The sequence below is a fragment of the Myxocyprinus asiaticus genome, chromosome 6, assembly GCF_019703515.2.
Source record: "Myxocyprinus asiaticus isolate MX2 ecotype Aquarium Trade chromosome 6, UBuf_Myxa_2, whole genome shotgun sequence".
Taxonomy (NCBI): Eukaryota; Metazoa; Chordata; class Actinopteri; order Cypriniformes; family Catostomidae; genus Myxocyprinus; species Myxocyprinus asiaticus.
In genome coordinates this window covers 15,387,451-15,407,772 of record NC_059349.1, presented here as the reverse complement: position 1 = coordinate 15,407,772, position 20,322 = coordinate 15,387,451, and the positions used below count along the sequence as shown (strand labels likewise).

At 36.0% G+C, this 20,322-nt stretch overlaps 1 protein-coding gene across 1 annotated transcript in view; it reads left to right on the top strand.

The window, feature by feature from the left end:
* Nucleotides 1-18,924, top strand: part of LOC127441897 (ephrin type-B receptor 3-like) — a 39,351-nt gene extending 20,427 nt beyond the window's left edge. The window contains exons 8-16 of the mRNA XM_051699457.1: nt 118-274; nt 679-787; nt 4,370-4,422; nt 4,774-4,896; nt 5,874-6,121; nt 9,128-9,343; nt 11,962-12,111; nt 14,314-14,507; nt 17,642-18,924. Of these exons, the coding sequence (XP_051555417.1) occupies nt 118-274; nt 679-787; nt 4,370-4,422; nt 4,774-4,896; nt 5,874-6,121; nt 9,128-9,343; nt 11,962-12,111; nt 14,314-14,507; nt 17,642-17,750 (1,359 nt within the window). The 3' untranslated portion in view covers nt 17,751-18,924. The remainder of the gene's footprint in view (nt 1-117; nt 275-678; nt 788-4,369; nt 4,423-4,773; nt 4,897-5,873; nt 6,122-9,127; nt 9,344-11,961; nt 12,112-14,313; nt 14,508-17,641) is intronic.
* Nucleotides 18,925-20,322: the final 1,398 nt, after the last annotated feature.

The following is a 20,322-nucleotide window of genomic DNA, read 5'->3' as shown; positions in this document are numbered from 1 at the left end:
CATGCCTTTGATCCATTAATTGCAGTGAAAACTGTAAACTAAAGACTCACTTCAAGCATTGCATAAGCATTGGAAGTGTCTTGGGAATTAAGTGTGTACGTGCTTGTTTTTCCTTAGGGAGAGTCGTTCTCTCACACTGTCACTGCCCAACACACTTCTGCCAAGGTGGAGGGTTTAAAGGCTGGCACAGTATATGTGATGCAAATTCGTGCGCGAACGGTAGCTGGTTATGGGCGCTACAGCAGCCCGGTGGACTTCAGTACAAGTCTCTATGGTAAAGACATACACATTATGTTCCTTTTATATCTGTTACAAAGATACTTCGTGGCCAAGCACATTTTTATAGGGCAAAATTTTATATATACAGTATACCTAACTAACAGATCTAAAAGGAATGCTCTGGGTTCATTGCTGTAACAAAACAACAGGCTTCACATTTCTGCTTTTTAAACCCTTAAAGCGCATGATCTCATTTACTTCCATTGTAAGAGCCTTACTGTAACCGTAATTTTTGAGGGATGTGTCGACTTTATTTTCTGTGGTAATGGACATCACACCTCAAATGTTGTCGCTAGAGCTTAACTTGCATTGATTCTGGAACATCCCTCTATATGTGCTTTGTATATTTTTTTCTTATTGTTATGCTGTTGTTTGCAATTAATGTGTTTTGTGTGACAGATGATCCAGAGCGGTCAGTACAGGATCTGCTGCCTCTCATTGTGGGTTCAGCCTCAGCTGGATTTGTGGTCATCCTCGCCATGGTGGTAATCGCTGTCGTCTGCCTCAGGTAAATATGATCGATGAACATAGTATCCGTACATGGACAAAACACTGTTCGCAACTCATATGTTACCCATTTTTGCAATGTAACATATTTTAAGAGAAACAGAATATTCAACAAAAAATGTAGGGCGAGACTTGATTTTATTAATCAGGAACTGATTGAAAAGTGGGCATTACATACCAGAATCGAGCCAGGCGGTTGGAAGGGAGTGGTTAAAAAAGACTGAGATTTGTAATTTCAGCTGAAAAAGAATATATTATTGGCAGATAATCCTAAATCCAAATATTGTGTTGCGCCGATTGTGGTCATTTATTTCTCTTTTAAGTCTCATCAGCGTACATCTTTGATATATATTCACATTTCTGTCAGCAGTTAAGGGTTTAAATCACAAAAAGTAAAATATTGGTTATCAGTACTGGCGGACATTGAGCTGTGAATTATAGGTTATCAGTATCAGCCAAGAAATTCCATATTGGTGCATGCTAATAACAGAATAACATACATTAAGAAACTAAATAGGATACATGCATGAGAGTGGGTGGGACAATTTGTTTGTCGACCAGTGGAACACTGTCGGAATGTTCGGGAAACGTGTTTAAAAATTCTGTTTGGTGCAGTTCTATTTGGTGCTGCTGGGCTATGTCAGAGACTATTTAGCATAGACGGGCCACTTCTATTAAAATGATTGGGAGAAATTGGAATGGTCAATGGATGTTGAAAGGATGTCCCGCCTTACAGGTAAAAGAGCAGATCACCTTTTTGATACAGACATCGCCTGTCAATCAACTTGAGAACGTGCAAGCGCATTAGCTTTACAAGCCGGGAAGATTGCATTTTTAGCGCAATCTGAAATACAGAATCACAATTTATGATTCCAGTGTTGTCAGATTTTGCTGCTGATTTGAAATATGTTCTTTGATCATAATTTTGACCAACCGTTTTGTAGATTTCGGTTTTTCTCCATTCAAGCATACAGGAGCTGCTCTTGTATGCCGCTTGTTTACATAGAAAAATAGCTGCCCGAGAGTGTTCCAAAGATGGCTACCGAGTGGACTGACTTGCTAGAAAGACTTTGGCTACGACCACACTATTACATTTTCAGTTAGCATGTAGGAGTTCTCAAACGAAAACGGATTAGTATGGATATAGCCCTAGTGCTGTAGAAATTAAACACTGCACCTTTAACATTAGAATAGCAAATAGCAATTTGTATTGTTTGTCATTTCAACACTTAAGTACTTAAGTTTGTCATTTTAACGCTTAATTGTCAGTCAAGCTCAATGGGACAACAACAAAATTAGATCAAATAGGACTCGCAAAAAAGACTTCAAAATCTGGATATTTATGAGAGTGTCACAAGATGCTCATTTGAGGCCAGTTCGCCCTCACATCAGAGTCGAGACTGGGACATTGCCAATCACTCCAGAGACGGCAGACTGCCACTGTGTCTATTTGACACATTCTTCTTGACTGTGACTGCCTTGTTGTGCCAAGCATCCCCTCCCCTCTGCTTCAGCCTCTTTCTTCTCTTTCATTCATGCTCACTACGCTAGTATACTAATGTGATCATTGTGTGTGTGCTGACGCTTCATTCTTTTCCCTCTGACATTTAAATTGGAGATGAGATGCTAATTAGCAGCAGGCGTCATTGTTAGCACAGGTCATGAGACAAAAGGAATCCATAGAAGGTGAATTCCAATAGGCCCCTTTGGCCCCTGTTTCCTTTCAAACGCACTACTTATGCAGAGTTAGCGAAACAAAGAGACATTAATGAGAAGGCTGGGATTTAAATACACCGTTTACTGTCTCCAGATACATGATACTAGCATGAAGCGAGCGCTGATTAGCATGTATGTTCTGTGGCTGGTTAGTTGTTCTCTTCTTAATGATTCAGCTGTGATTTGGTGTTTTTTGACTGACAGTTATAATGGAGTGTTTCTGGTTAGAGATGACGACAAGACATACTTGACACTTGATCGTTCATGCTTGTTGTGGTGACTGACCCTTTAAATCCTGTATGTATCATATTTCACTTAGGAGGCACTTTCCATGAAGTACACTGTGGTGTCTTGTGACGTTTTAAAGCAGTATAGGCAAAGATGAAATTAACCCAGCATGAAAAGTAGAACCTATTTTGATAAAAAAAATTTATACATTTTATATATTTTTCTTAATTTTTTTTTTCTCACATTTTTTGTTCAAAAATCACAAAAACTGAATGTAGACACCCAAAGTTTGGTAACAAGTTTGCAAAAATTGCAAACCTCGTATAAATAAATAAATAAATAAATAAATAAATAGAAAATTAAGCATCTTATGTAATATTAAGTTTGATCTCAAGTTGGTGATCAACAAGGTTAAGCGCCTGCTGTCACTGATCATTTATTGAGAAATATTTATAATTTTTGAGAGTTTTAGGCAGGGGCGGGGTTACAATTTCCAAAGCCCCAAGCAATTATCCAGTCGGGGTCCACCTTTCGGCATACAACTGGGGGAAATTACATAAAAGTGATTTTATATCATAATTTTAAAATAATTTCTAACAGCCATTGTAGCCAAGTACATTCAAAATGTTTATGAAATAAGAATGTAGATAAAGATAATGAACCCATGTTTTCTACAGTTTTTCCTCTAAATGAACACAAGGAAGAATGGTATTTAATTTATAATATAATAAATATAATTTATATGCACCAATACAGTAATAAAAAAGCAATATTTACCTACAAATGTTTTAGAAAATATTTTCTGTAAATTAATAGGGTGTGCAAAAACTACAACTTCACTCACTTATATTTTGGAACCTCAGATGAATATTATTCATTCATGTTCAGTCAAGTTTTTATTATAATATGATACTGAATTATTATAATTTAAGGATTTTTTTTTATACTATAGTAATATAGTTTTGTCGAATTTACTTCACCTTCACCTGGAACTTTTATTTTGATGGAATGTTGATAGTGCACTGCAGTGTCAAACTGTATTTGACAGTTTACAATCTTCCTCATTACAAACCCTGTCACCTCCTACATTTCTGTGATACTGTGTTGCATTTTTCGTTTTGTATAATAACTTTAAGTGGGTTCAAATGTTTGGAATTGCTTTGTGAACCTGCAGCACTTTCCCTTCACAATGCATGTAAATCGCTCCTAGACTGCTGAAAACAACGCGTCTCCTGTCACCCCTTAAGCGTTTTGCTCAGCTTTTCCTCCGGGGCCCCCCCAGACATCCGGGGCCCCACACAATTGTGTGGTTTGCGTGGTGGTTAACACTGCTACTGGTTTTAGGCCCTATTTTATACCTTATTTATGAAAAGTGCCATGTACCATACTTCAATGAGCAGTAAATGCTGAAAAATTGCTCTTAGGGTGTGATGTTAGGCATTTTGGGAGTGAATCATACATTCTAGATTTATATGAAAAAAAGTTTTGTGCAATTTGAAGGACATAATTGATGATTGAAGCATATGAAATTCCTCAACCACTCAAATGTTCTATATTCTCTTACACAAGCTTTTTGCCTGCACTCAGTGTAAATCCAGTCTTAAGCCAGACTCTCAATATGAGTATTATCTGGTTACAGACGGCAGCACAGTGGCTCAGAGCTGGAGTATACTGAGAAACTGCAGCAGTATGGTGAGTGTAACTGCATTATATTTTAAAAAATACATAAAGCCATCATCAGAACAGCAGGAATGATATTTCTCTCTTTATAAACCGAATGTTGCAATGATAGCTATTACATTGATTGTGCTTTTTTTTTATTATTATTATTCAAATTTAATTATAAAGCTAAGGATAGTAGTACAGGTGTTGAATCGTGTGGGTGATTCTGAATCCAGATGGGGTTATTTCACAATCCCATTAAAGGCAAATAAGCCCATAAAATAATTAGCAACAATTAAATTATTCAAATAAAATGATACATTTTTAACCATATACATTTTCTCTACATTGAAAACCATATACATTTCTTTTCATTTTAAGTGTCTCCAGGTGTAAAAGTTTACATCGACCCTTTTACATATGAAGACCCGAATGAGGCGGTTCATGAGTTTGCCCGAGAGATTGACATCTCATGTGTGAAGATAGAGGAAGTTATTGGAGCAGGTAAATCATGTGATTCAATATTAAGATCGTTGAGTACAGATCATTGAACTTTATGAACAATGTACTAAAACCCGTAACACTTTACCATAAAGTTGTATTCATTAACATTAGTTAACTACATTAGTTAACATGAACTAGCAATGAACAATACTTTTACAGCATTTATTAATCTTGGTTGATGTTAATTTCAACACATTCAACATTCAACACACATTAGCAATGCATTATGAACTAACCTGAACTTATAATAAACAATTAACGAAGATGACTAAATGCTCTTATAATATATTATTAATTGTTAGTTCATGATATCTAATGCATTTACTAATGTTAACAAATACAGCCTTATTGTAATGTGTTACCCTAAAACGTTATATCTAATTTCACAAATCTATAACACATGAGGGAATCTTTGGAATTGGATAATTGTGTTTCCCAGCCTCCTTTCAAGGAAACATTTTAAGATATGTATAATCATAGCATTTATATAAATAGCAAAACAATGTGTTTATTATAAACTACACTCATGGGAGAAGTTCTTCCTATAACTAACCATATGCATGCTGCTTGCTGCCTTTACCTATGTTTCTTTTATTCTTTTATCCCTGTGCTTGGTCACTCCCTTATTTCACGATCTCTATCAATTCTCTCCACCTCTTTTTAAACATTAACATCCTCTTCATCAGAGTCAAGACCCCAAACTCCCAAAGCCCTTAAATTTCTCTCTCCTCCCTCTCCACAGTCCGCCCCTAAACTCCTCTCTCGTCCTCTCTCTCCATCCGTACCCTGTCTTTTCAAACTATAAATGGTTACCATCCATTCTTAAGCACTTTCCTTATTCCTTTGTGGGACATCTCTTCTCCCCTCAAATGATTTGTTTTATCCTAAACTTAAACCAATAATCCTCCCTCTACCTCACTCTCCTTCCTCACCCCCCACTTCCTCTCCCCGTATTCCTCTCTGTTATGTTCATTCAGGAGAGTTTGGGGAGGTGTGTCGAGGGAGACTGAAGCAGCCTGGCAGAAAGGAGGTAACAGTGGCAATTAAGACGCTGAAGGCGGGCTACACAGAGCGCCAAAGGCGGGACTTCCTGAGCGAAGCCAGTATCATGGGCCAGTTTGACCATCCCAATGTGATTCACTTGGAGGGAGTTCTGACCAGGAGTTGCCCGGTCCTTATTGTCACAGAGTTTATGGAGAATGGAGCGCTGGACTCCTTCCTCAGAGTAAGATTGAGATCATCTTTGATAACAATACAGATTTATTGCATTGTGCAAAAAATTCACGACTGAACAACAAAAACTGTTTTCACTGGCTTCACCGCAAGATTATTATTATTATTTTTTTTATAAATAAATAAATACATTTAGGAACACATTTTTATGTGTTTCAGAAAAATGTATATCGTTTTTTTATTTACCTAAAAAAAATACAACAAATAATTTATTAGGTGTTTAATTTGCAATTACAACTGAAAATCAGACAGCTGGAATACAACTCCATGATCGTTATTATTAATTAATAATTTGCTGTCATACGGAGCAAGGCATGATTTGTTTATAATTTTTGTTAATAATTTGCTTATAATTTAATCATCCCATTCTAACTAATGCTTCCAAAATTAATAAAGTTCATTATCACAATAAATTAATTAATTAATATAAATGAGTAAATAAAATTAGTGACACATTTTTATGTGTTCCTGAAAAATCTATCTATTGTTTTCATCAGCGTTTTCTTTACAATAAAAGAATACAAAAAATAGTTAATTAGTTGTTTATTTTGCAGTAACAGCTGGAAATTTAGCGCCATTATAACTATTAAAGGAATAGTTCACACAAAAATGAAAATTTTCTCATCATTTACTCACCATCATGCAATCCCAGATGTGTATGACTTTCTGTCTTCTGAACACAAACAAAGATTTTTAAAAGAATATTTCAGCTCTGTAGATCCATACAATGCAAATGAATGGTGACCAGAAATTTGAAGGTCCAAAAAGTACATAAAGGGAGCATAAAAGTAATCCAAAAGACTCCACTGGCTAGATCTATATCTTCGGAAGTGATATGATAGGTGTGGATGAGAAAAAGATCAATATTTAAAGGAATAGTTCACCCAAAAATGAAAATTCTCTCATTATTCACTTACCCTGATGCCATCAGATGTGTATGACTGTCTATCTTCAGCAGAACACAAATGAAGATTTTTAGAAGAAGATAGAGCTCTGTCAGGTCCTTATAATAAAAGTACACAGGTGACAGCACTTTGATGGTCCAAAAGTCACATTTAGGCAGCATAAAAATAATCCACACGACTCCAGTTGATCAGTGAATGTCTTCTGAAGCAAATCGATATGTTTGTGTAAAAAATAACTCAATACTTAAAATGTTATTAACTTTTAAAATGTGCTTCCTGCCAGCAGCTGACACGAAGTGTAACGTATCAATCTCCACTTTCACATTCCTCTTCTTTTGTTTTTGGCGATTCGCATTCTTCATGCATATCGCTACGTACTGGGCAGGGAGGAGAATATAAAGTAAAAAAGGACTTAAAAATGGACCTTTTTCTCACCCACACCTATCATATCACTTCTGAAGATATAGATTTTACCACTGGTGTCTTATGGATTATTTTATGCTGCCTTTATGTGCTTTTTGGAGCTTCAAAATTTTGGTACACATTCACTTGCATTGTGTGGACCTACAGAGCTGAGATATTTTTCTAAAAATCTTAGTTTGTGTTCAGCAGAAGAAAGAAAGTCATACACATCTGGGATGGCAAACTTTTTATTTTGGGGTGAACTATCCCTTTAATTCACAATTTTGCTGCCATACTGTGCAAAACATGATTTGTTTATATTTTTTGTTAATCATTTGTTTATAATTTAATCAACCCATTCTAACTGATACTTACAAAATTATCAAAAGCCATTTTCACAATTATTTTATCAATAACAATAAGTCTCAGAGTCAAGACCCAAAACTCCCAAAGCTCTTAAATTTCTCTCTCCTCCTTCTCCACAATCCGGCCCACTCCATGATCCGTCATGATTAGTCTTATCCATCAACTGGCCTAAAACTCTCTCACATTGGCCATTCTTATTGTTGAGCCCTGTTGTGTATGCAAAAACCTGTCTAAATGTTTAACAAAATTCAGTTTCCCTTGCTTTGAATAAATCTGTGGCAAGCCTCTAGGAAGAACTCTCAAACTGCCGGGGGAACTTGATAACCCGTCGGCAGCAAACAGTTATTCATGGTTTAGAGAGGACCTTGCTTCACCTTCAACTCGTGTCAGCATGTGGCTTTTCTAAAACATTAAAATGCCAGGATATCCTCAGAAAATACTTTTGAGATCTTGTGTAATCCCTCGGCTGAGCTTCTGTGGTGCAACTCAGTAAACAGTGTGCACCACAGAACCTTGACCAATCTATGCACTAGGAGATAATCGAATGCATAATACTGAGACTTTAGACATCCAGAGGTGGTGAGGTCTCGCTCTCTGACCATCATACAGATTAATCAAACTAGAGCACACCCCCTACCTCCTCTTCTTCCTACGACATGGCTTGTAATAATACAAATTTCACTCAGGGACACAAGCACACTCATTTCCACACATAAACACTTCTAAAAATATCTATAAGCACAGTCTTTGGAATGAATCATCTTTAAACCTTAAAAAACAACAAAAACAGCATCAACATCAAAATCTTGTACCAGAATGGTTATCATCATTGGATACGTACCAAGAGAGAACGGCTACTGATGTGTTGATGTTCCTATTTGCTTAGAGGCTTAACCATAAATCGCATGCTATTTGTGAGCGCTAGACTTGTGAATTTCCCCTCAGAGGATTCTTGAGCACCAGTACTTGGGCCAGAGTGTGCAGCCCTAGTGCTGTTACTAATGCTTGTACTTTAGTTCCTTTATTCAGAGTATGAAAAAGAAAACACGTGGCTTTGATGTTACATGTGAAGTATGTATTTGAATTATGCTTTCAAGTACAGTGCTATTGCAAAAGGAAATTCTTACATGGAGATTAGCTTTTGTGGAGTTGTGTGGAGACACTTCTTCATAGCTTTGGCATCCTGAAGAAGATTACAGACTGCTGAAAGTAGAATTAGTCAAACTCTGTCAAAGTCAGGCTGATTAGAATGAGTAGAGTGGGAGTGGTGTCGTGTTTACATCTGTTAATGTCACTCTCATTTCTATTGTACTGTTCCCGCTCAGTTGAATGATGGCAGGTTCACCGTCACACAGCTGGTGGGCATGTTGAGGGGGATCGCAGCCGGCATGAAGTATCTGTCCGACATGAACTATGTCCATCGCGACCTGGCTGCTCGTAATGTGCTCGTCAACAGCAATCTGGTATGCAAAGTATCTGATTTTGGCCTCTCTCGCTTTTTAGACGATAACTCATCGGACCCCACCTACACAAGCTCACTGGTGAGTTCTGATATGGTCTACCATGTTTTCTAATTGTGCTAGGATGAATGTTGCTGTTTTATGGCACACATTGTGAATTATTTGTAATTTGTTGGACATTAATGCCTGAAAGGTGATATATGTAATTTTTTATATGTTAAAATCAGTAGCGGCACATGACCACAGATATAGAGGGGGTAGATTCTTGCTCTGAGTGCTATAGGTTGAAATGTACACTGCCTGGCCAAAAATACACTGCCTGGCTTTTAAATACAATACAGAATTTGAACACATTTAGAGGTTAACAAATTACATTATTGGCAGTTTATAGTATGGATCTATGTTTTAAAATGGATGAATAATATGGACACATGTCCGTATAGACGAGCCTCAGTTGGTTAAAATAGTTCTATCCTATTCCAGTTTAATATCAGAGAAAAAATTTAAAAGTAAGCCATTTGTACATAGAGTACCCCAAAAAGTGTAAACACTGACCACGTTTACATGCACTTAAGAAAACTGTTTATTCCAGGGTTTTTGCAGAAAGTGGTGCTCTTAAACGTCATGTAAACGAGAACGCAGCTTTCTTTACACCGTTTAAAGGATTAAGAGAAAGCGGTTAAACACACCTAGGTTTCTCCCAGAGAACACAGCTTATGTGTCTTACAGGTTTTTGAAGAGTGTGCATGTGCGTGAACAGACCGAATAACAAATGTCATTGGATGGAGCCTAACAACAAGTCAACACGAGTACATTGGGAAAAGCTCCTACACTACAAACTATACCCATTTATAAACACCACTGTAAAATATTGACGGTCCCTCACATTTGTGTATATACATTGGGGGAGTCCCAGAGTTTTACGTAAGAGGGAAACCCCACTATTGCAGCGCAATTCCACTGCTGGTTGCAACAGAAAGTTAAGGAAAAAAACACAGCAACAACTCTGGAATATCTGGAAATAAAGCGAAACAACAGAGAATAAAATAGTGAAGTCTTCCTCTGATACCATGTTTGTTATTTACACAAGCATCAAGGGGAAATTGCATTGCTGTGGAGAAAGCTGTTTACTGACCGAGTCACATGTATACAGGAGTAAAGAGTATGCCACTTTTACAGTGCGTGTAAACGGGAATGCTGCTTTCTCTCAATAAGCTTCTTTCTTGCAATAAGCCGCTTTCTGGTGTCCATGTAAATGAAGTCATGGTGGCTCTGTGACACTTTCAACATTGCTGTTTGTTTGAGCATCTGTGTTGTTTGAAAAAACATGTTGCAATTCCGTTTGGTGACACAAGTGGCACAAACGTGCCACACTTCATCTAAATATAAAGAAATTGTTTATTTTAACTGGTTCATTTACATGAACGGTCAGAAAGAACTGATTCTCTTAAATTATCTAGTTTTCCCAGCATTACATACAAGAGAGAGAGGACGGTTTAGATGAGTGTGTTTGATTTCTCCTTCGACTTCATTACTGCGTTCAGAATAATGTGGCTAATGTAGCATTTTGTGATGCTACACTGCTACTCGCTGGAAAATGTACAATATTGTGAAAATAGCTGAGCTACTGTCTCACCACTGAAAAATTTAGTTAAGTTAGTAGTGTCGCTTCTTATTGTTAACTACCCCCATTCACTGTAAGTAGCAAATCATGGTTCATGACTGTGACAGAAACTAAAGCTAGAATTAGAAGATTGAATATTTAAAGATTTGAAAAAGAATTTAATAATTAAAGAATAAAGAAAAAAGAAACTTCCTGTTATAATAGGAAATTCATCAACAGAACCAAAAAGACCATGGGATCTTTAAGAGTCACCATAAGAGAAGAGAACAGTTTATCTAAGTCCAGGCAGCAGATAGAAATTTAGTGTTATCTCATTACATTTACAGTGTGCATTAAGAATTGATAAGTGCAGCCTTTCTTATCGGAATTGAGAAGTACAGATGGCATGCTTGATATGTGGAAAAAGCCTGTCTCTTTCTCTGTCTGTGTGAAACATATGGATGTAGTCAGTACGTGATGGCTTATTCAGTGTGTCCGACATGATAGGGCTACGGGACAGGGAATTAAATGACTAGTATCCCATATAATTCCTTTCATTTTATTCAACTTCTCAAGATTTTAGGATTGGCTCAGTTTATGCAGCTTTATCTACATTGCCTATCTTGTTTCTTTTTTTGTTGTTGTTGTTTTTGTTTTTTTGTTTGTTTTGTTTTTTGCTTAAATGATATACTGTAGTTCACACAAATTAGCATTTTTGGGTGAACTGTTCCTTTTAAAAAATTAGGTTCATGCTAGTACTAGAATCGATACTCGTGAAAGTGAAGATTTAGTGCTAGCTAGCTCGTTTTGATGTACTTTCCTTGGATTAATGTATCGATCACCCTGTTCTTGTTGTCAGAATCAGAGATAAATCAAACCGGCGGCTTTAAAGTCAGATTTCTGCCATTTTATTTTTTACAGTTTTTTCATCATGCTTTAATGAAGCCAGCGAGCAGACCCTGTGGGGAGAATCTGTGAGTTAGTGGCTGAGTCTTCGCTCTAATTAGGCTGCTGAATACTCAAGCCCTGTCGGTGATTTAAAGTTGGTGTTTGAGTTTAATGGCTTCTCTCTTTATGTGTGTGTGTTTTTGTGTAGGGGGGAAAGATCCCAATCCGATGGACTGCCCCAGAGGCTATCGCCTTCAGAAAATTCACCTCTGCCAGTGATGTGTGGAGCTACGGCATTGTGATGTGGGAGGTTATGTCCTTTGGAGAGCGTCCATATTGGGACATGAGCAATCAAGATGTATGTCAGCCTTAGCTTTACATCACTTTATGTGTAAATCTCACAAAAACATGTTGAGGTCACATTTCACCCTAAAATAAAAATGTTCATGACAAATTTCTCATTACTGTATTGCCTCTGGATGTTTAATATTAATGATTAATGATGTTTAATAACTCCCATTATTCACAATCATGATTCTCATTACTGTAATGAACAGTAAAAGATACTCTAATAGAATTATTTTTTATTATTGTTACAGTATAATTTTTTATAATAATATTATTTAAATTAGCGTATGTTAAAGACAATACAACCAATACTAATGTGATTTATAATTACTTCACAACTTAAATAATATATCATTGTTTTTTGGCATTATGGTAATAAGAAATATTTCTTTTTGCATTACAGAAATGAGAATGAGATTTTTGTATGCATTATGGTAATAAGAATGTGATTTCTTTTTGCAGTACAGTAATGAAAATGAATTTTTTTGTTTTTTGTTTTTTTTTGTTTTTTGCATTATGGTAATGAGAATGAGATTTTTTTTTATTTTTTTTTGCATTAGGGTAATAAGAATGATCTTTTTTTTTTGCGTTATGGTAATGAAAATTCGATATTTTTTTTCTTGCATTAAGGTAATGCAAATGTGATTTTTTTTTTTTGTTTTGTTTTGTTTTTTGCATTAAGGTAATGAGAATTAGATATTCTTTTTTTGCATTAAGGTAGTAAGAATGAGATATGTTTGCATTACAGTAATAAGAATGAAATTTATTTTTGCAATACAGTAGTGAGAATGAGATTTGTTTATGCATTACGGTAATATGATTGAGATTTATATTTGCATTACAGTAGTGAGAATTCGATTTTTTTTATGCATTACGGTAATATTAATAAGATTTATTTTTGCATTACAGTAATGAGAATCAGATATTTTTGCATTATGATAATAAGAATGAAATTATTTTTTGCATTACAGATGTGAGAATGAGATTTTTTATGCATTAAGGTAATAAGAGTAAGATTTTTTTGCATTAAGGTAATAAGAATGAGACAATTTTGCATATTCGGTAATGAGGATACGATATTTTTAAGGTAATGAGAATGAGATTTTTTTTTGCATAGCGGTAATGAGAATGAGTTATTTTTTTCATTACGGTAATAAGAATGAAATTCATTTTTGCATTACAGTAGTGAGAATTAGATTTTTTATTCATTACGGTAATATAAATGAGATTTATTTTTGCATTACAGTAATGAGAATGAGATATTTGTGCATTACAGTAATATTACTAAGATTTATTTTTGAATTACAGTAATGAGAATGAGATATTTTTGCATTACAGTAATATTACTAAGATTTATTTTTGAATTACAGTAATGAGAATGAGATATTTTTTTGCATTATTGTAAAAGAATGAGAGATTTTTTGCATTACGGTAATATTAATAAGATTTGTTTTTTGCATTACGGTAATAAGAATGAGATATTTTTCTGCATTATGGTAATAAGAATGAGATATTTTTGCATTACGGTAATAAGAATGAGATTTTTTTTGCATTATGGTAATAAGAATGAGATTAATTTTTGCATTATGGTAATGATAATGAGATATTTTTTGCATTACAGTAATGAAAATGTAATCTTTTTTGCAGTATGGTAATAAGAGTGAGATTTATTTTTGCATTATGGCAATGAGAATGAGATTTTTTATGCATTATGATAATAATAATGAGATTTCTCTTTGCATTACGGCAATCATAATGAGACTTGGGTGGAAATGTGCTCAGTTGTCATTGAAATGATCACAAAATGCAAAAAAAAATATCTGAATTTTTCTTGACATATTTCTTGACAAGTTTTGTGAGATTGACCCTTTCATACCTAATATTATTATGTTAAAATACCACTTTATTATCTCATTGTTCAGTTTTAAAATAGCGTATTATGTGGTTATTACATCTACTCTATATAGCTACTGTAATTATATCTATAACACATGCCGCAAGCACAATTCTATGTCTTACTCTGAGATGCTTTTATAAACCACTTATTTCAACCCTGTTAGCCTGTATTATAATTTAAGTATTGTAACATATACTGAATATATTTCTAAATGCATTACGGTTGTATACTGTACACCTAATAAAATTCTATACACTATCAAGTTAGTCCTAATGCAGAAGGACAGTGTAATTGCTGTGTGTGTTGTTTCTGTAGGTGATGAACGCAGTGGAGCAAGACTACAGACTGCCTCCACCCATGGACTGCCCTGCAGTGCTGCACCAGCTCATGTTGGAGTGCTGGGTGAAGGAGCGGAACATGCGGCCGCGCTTCGGACAGATCGTCAGCACACTTGACAAGCTCCTGCGTAATGCCGCCAGCCTGAAAGTGCTTACCAGCACACACTCAGGGTGAGCAGAAAACAGACAAATAAGACACGGGTCAATGATAGGTTTGAGTTGTAGGAAATGATGGATCTTTCCAGTGAAATATAGTTTGTGGAATCACAAGTGGCAGAGCATGCAGCAAAACACCCAATCATGACTGCCATTTCCACTGCTTAGCACAGAACTGTGTCACATTTACAGTAATTATTGACAGCATGCTGAGCCAAACTCTACCTTAAAGTTAGTTTTATAAAGTGCAATGTTTTAAATGTAGTTCCTATAGTAAAAATATTACAATAGAACTGTAACTACCTAGAGAATTTGTATTTTATTTAATTGGTAACGCTTTACAATAAGGGTCCATTCGTGAACATTAGTTAATGCATTAGGTATCATGAACAAACAATTAACAATATATTGTTTACAGCATTTATTAATCTTTGTTAATGTTAGTTAATAAAATACAATTGTTCATTGTTAGTTCATGTAAGTTCACAGTGCATTAACTAATGTTAACAAACACAACTTTTGGTTTTAAACTCAAAAAATTGAAATCAACATTAACTAAGATTATTAAATGCCGTAAAAGTATTCTTCATTGTTAGTACATGTTAGCTAATGTTTTTAACTAATGTTACCAAATGGAACCTTCTTGTAAAGTGTTACCATTTGATTTTATGAACTTGGTACACATAGCGGAGCAGAACCAATAGACACAAAGTCATTTTTGACATACAGTAAGAGTCCATAGCTATAAAATGTGGATATCTGGAAATATTTGGAAATATTTAAATTGTGATATACTTGGCTCAAAAATATATTTAACTGGCTAGAAATTGCTCTTTTAGGGTGCAATCTCTGTTAAGTTATTTATAAAAATCTCTATCCAGCATTTACAAATGAATGGAAAAATAAAGTAAATTCGCTGCACAAAAGTTTTGGGAACCCTGTGGATAGCACAGCTCTAATAATTTGTTCTTGGAAGAATTTAAGAAGAAATGTTTGAAATCATAATGAAATCTTAGATTTTCCATTGATACTGGCAAATTTGAGTGGAGTTTGTGACATTATCTGGGTTTTTTGGGTCATCGCATAAAAAATGTTGGATAGAAACACCAAGATGTGAATGAAATGTGCATAAAAAATGTATACGCTCGCTTGAGGTGGATATTTTTTTATTCAATGAGAAGGCATGAGCATAAACTATGAAAGAAACATGTTTACAGAATATATTCCAATAGCATTTATATAGGAGTATAGATGTGTATCAAGAAAGTCATGGTACTTTGCCTCAGACCATGTGACTGAATAATTTGCTCATATAATATCATCAATATAATCGCAAAGCATCTCAAATGTTGCTATGGTTGTTCTGAAACCGGTCATCAAAAAGATTAGCCACTGTTACCTCCTAGAACTGTTTAACACACTTAAGCTGAATGTTAACATGCAAGTTTGTCAGAGCATTTTGTCTGTGCCCTCTAAACTGCAAGTAATTCAGCAAAGTCTCAATTTGCTCTCCATTTAATCTTATTAAGATGTTAAAGAGTGATTTTACTTTCCGAGTAAAACTCTTGCTAAATTTTTAAACTGAACATTACAAGTATGTGACAAAACAGCTAGCTAAACCCTCTTTAGTGGCTCGCTATGTAAATCATTGTTTACAGTGTAGGGCTAGGGCTTTTTTCCCCAACTGCAACTCTCACGAAAAGCAGTTTCAACTGAATAAATTATCCAGCACCAGCAGACAAAAATAAATGCAGTCCATAACACTGCTGAGTTTGACTTGCGTTTGTAAACGTTCGCCTAGAGCTCTTTGAACCACACCATCTTGAGAGCGTTGTAATGGCTGACTTACACACAGAGCAGTGCCCTTTCCTCTTGGCTGGCTGCTGCGTCTGGTCACTGGGGAAGCTGCTTCTGCTCAGACTACAGCTTGCCGAGGTGACGGAGAGCACGTAATAAGGGAGATGGAGGAGATGCTAAAAGAGAGCAATGACTTTAATTAGCTGGATAATGAGCTTTTTAATGTGCCGGCAGTGGAGCCCCGTGCCCAACGCAGGACTCAGTCGAGTATGTACGCGTATGTGTGCGTCATGCCTTCGTATGGCGCTGCATGCTGATGGCCTATGTATGATTCATTTATGTTTGCATCTGTATGCACCATCAGCCATGACTGGGCTGTTGACATGCCGTGATCCAATCTCCAATCTCTGTCTGTGTGTATGTGTGATTACTATCCATCTTAGAATAAGAGTGTGCACATCTGGCCTGCTTTTGTTGTACGTTAAAGGAATACTGTAGTTCACCCAAAAATAAATAATTATTTAATCTTATTGTGTATTATGTCAGCCATACGTTGTTCTAAACCCATATGCTGTTATTTTTTCTGTGAAACACAAAAAGTAGAAATGTTTGAATAATCGTAAAGGAATATTCCAGGTTAAAAACAAAGTAAAGCTCATTCAACAGCATTTGTGGCATAAAGTTTATTACCACAGAAATTTATTCCGACTTGCCCCACCTTTTCTTTAAAAAAAGCAAAAATCTGTGTTGCAAGTGAGGCACTTTCAATTGTTGTGATTGGTCAATCTGTAAACATTAAAATACTCACTGTTTCAAAGGTATAGCTACAAGCTGTAAACAGTATGTGTGTTAACATAATTTTAGTGTAATAAAATCGCTTATTAACCTTTTCTCTGTAAAGTTTGATGATGACATAACACCATAAACCCTAAAACAGCCATAAAAAAGATGATATAAACAACTTTACAGCTCAAATAAAACACGACTTATAACAGGAGAATTAATGTAAGTGCTTATATAACATAATGAATTTCACATTTCTGCCTTTAAACCTAAAAATTGGTCCCATTCACTTCCATCATAAGTGCCCTTTTGTTGTTTTTTGTCTTTTTCAAAATTTTCAGACTTGGTCTTTGTGTTGCTGTTGTATGTAAAGAGCTTTGTGAAGATTCTTAAAGAAATATATTTTGGGTTCCACAGAAAACAATAACAACAGCATACAGGTTTGAAATGACATAAAAGTGAGTAAATAATAACAGAATTTTCATATTTGGTTAAGTATTCATTTACCTTCAATGCTATCATAATTCCCTGCATTTGATGATTTTTCATTTGTATTTACCACTCTATAGGGATCTCTGTCGAATCGGCGGGACCCTGCAGGGCCACAAAAGGAAGAGTATAGAGGATGCACAAGACATGAAACAACAAATGAGCCAAACTCTGCCTATACGGGTTTGACTGATTAAAAAAACACCTGCTGAGCCTCCAGGCTAACAACAGATTCCCGTTTGAAACCTTACTGGGACATTCCATCGAAAGCCCATGGAAAATTACTGGAGCCGACCATTGCTTGAAGAGCCAATGGTAAACCTGTGTACAATTTGGGACAGCTATGTCGCACCCCCTCCCAAGGAGCCTGTGGAAACTATGGCGTGTCCAATGGAAAACTGTATTCGCTTGACAGGCACCCTGCGTATCGGGCACCTGGGGAGAACTGGGATAACACAACACATGTTAATTGGAATTCTATACGATGGCGCCTCCGGCAGTCGTCTTTGTTCTTTGCCCCTTTGTCATGACTTTCTCATGTTTACACTGAATTTTCATTACATGGATTACATTGACAACATTTCTACTTCTCAGGTTCAGTTTGCATGTATGCATGTGCTTTTCTAATGGCCAAAAAATATCTCTTTTCCATAATTCAAATACCTTCCATCCTTCCCTTCTGCTGTCCTTATTTACCGAAGCCGCAAACGAAGAGACAGACTCGAGAATTATAAGCTAACTGTAATAATGTTTAAAAAATGAAATAAATGTAAACTGGGACTGTTTGATGTTGGCTTGAGGACTTCCACCGCTCTCTTTTTCCGCTCTCCCCCAAGACTTGTTTCTTCTGATGTTTTCTTCATATTGAAGAAAGGGGAAGAAAAAGAGTGGAGAGAGACTTGAAATCGTGACTCTCAGAAGAGAACATTTTTAAAAGAACAGAAGATCCTTTAATGGGATGAGTTGACTTTAAAATGGGGATTATAGTTCAACAAAAGTTGTTTTATTTACCACTGTTGTATTTGGTCTTCCATGAAACCCTGTCGAGAGACTTCTCCTCAGTGGAGGACATCAGACTGTGATTTAAAAATTGTCATTTCCCCTTCCTGTGTTCGAGGGGGAATTCAGCTCTCTGTGTGTGTATGTGTGTGTACATTATGCTCTAGTGTGCTTGAGTGAGTCAGTGAGTGCTACAGCTTTAAATGCATGCTATATTCAAAACTCAAGACTATCAGAGAGGTGAGACAATGACATGTTGACTCAAGAGCAGATGTTTGATGAATATTCCAATTATTTGAATTCAATCTGTTCAAATATGCATAACTGTGTAAATAAATATGCCTCTTAAGAATTAAAGAGTCATTAAGATGATTCTAATGGTAATTTATGAAACTCAAGGCACCATCATACAATGTTCAAGCATACAGTGTTGGGGATTAACAAACTAAAAGTAGCGACGCTTTTTTGAAGCAAAATATTTTGTTAATTGTTGCTGTTTACCACATTTTGATTCAGTTGTATAAAATATGGTATTTTCTAGTTTAATTATTATATTTCTTATTATAAAATTTAGTATATTAAGTATAAATTTATTTTCAATTTAATGTAGTCACCCTGTTTGTTTAATCCTTATGAAAACATTTTGGCAGAAACCATGGTTTTACCATAGTAGTAACCTTGGTTAATTTTGTGGTTACAGTGGTTTACTACCAATACCATGGTTAAACTCTGGTTGCGGTAGTAAAACTATGGTTAATTTTTGTAAAGAATGCCACCCTAATAAAATATACACCGATCAGCCACAACATTAAAACCACCTGCCTAATATTGTGTAGGTCCCCCTTTGTGCCGACAAAACAGCGCCAACCTGCATCTCACAACAGCATTCTGATATGATGATATTCTTCTCACTACAATTGTACAGAGTGGTTATCTGAGTTACTGTAGACTTTGTCAGTTCGAACCAGTCTGGCCATTATCTGTTGACCTCTCTCATCAACAAGGCATTTCCACCCACTGAACTGCCACTTACTGAATGTTTTTTGTTTTTGACACCATTCGGAGTAAATTTTAGAGACTGTTGTGTGTGAAAATCCCAGGAGATCAGCAGTTACAGAAATACTGAGTGCACATTTAATTAGTAGTCTGTAGTGTAGCTAACTACTTTTTCAAAGGCGTAGCTTGACTGTTCAAACTACTTTAAAATACGAATAGACTGAAGCTTGGCAAGCTATAGTTTAAAAGTACAAACTTCCCCAACACTGCCAACATTGCATTTGACACCCATCTGCGTCCAACATTCAATTATCTTTAACTTCACCGGTATATAGTAATATACTGTAATCCTCCAGAATCACCAGCGCTTATTTCTTTACGAGCAAACTTGGAATGCAGTTTGTCAGTGTGATCAGAGCTCCTTAATCTCTTGTGTATCTCCCTGATTTCCCAAGTCAGATCTCCCTACCCGCCGCAGCCCTGCATTCCCCACGCTGCACAAAAGCACGTTTGATCTTTCCAATTATGCTGGCCACTCTGTGCAAGGCTGCAGATCGGAGAGAACAGCTTGCCAGCAGAATTGGTTGCACATCAGGCTCTTTTATTGGCATAGTTTTTCACCCAGAGGTTGGAGATCCACTGTAGCTGCCTTTGCTGCTGCCTCATCAGAAGACAGGACTGTTTGGGCCAAAAGTGCAGTAATAATCACAAAGCGTGAAGCCTCATTAGAGGGTGTTGATGTGGGAGGTGGGGACACAGCCAGTAC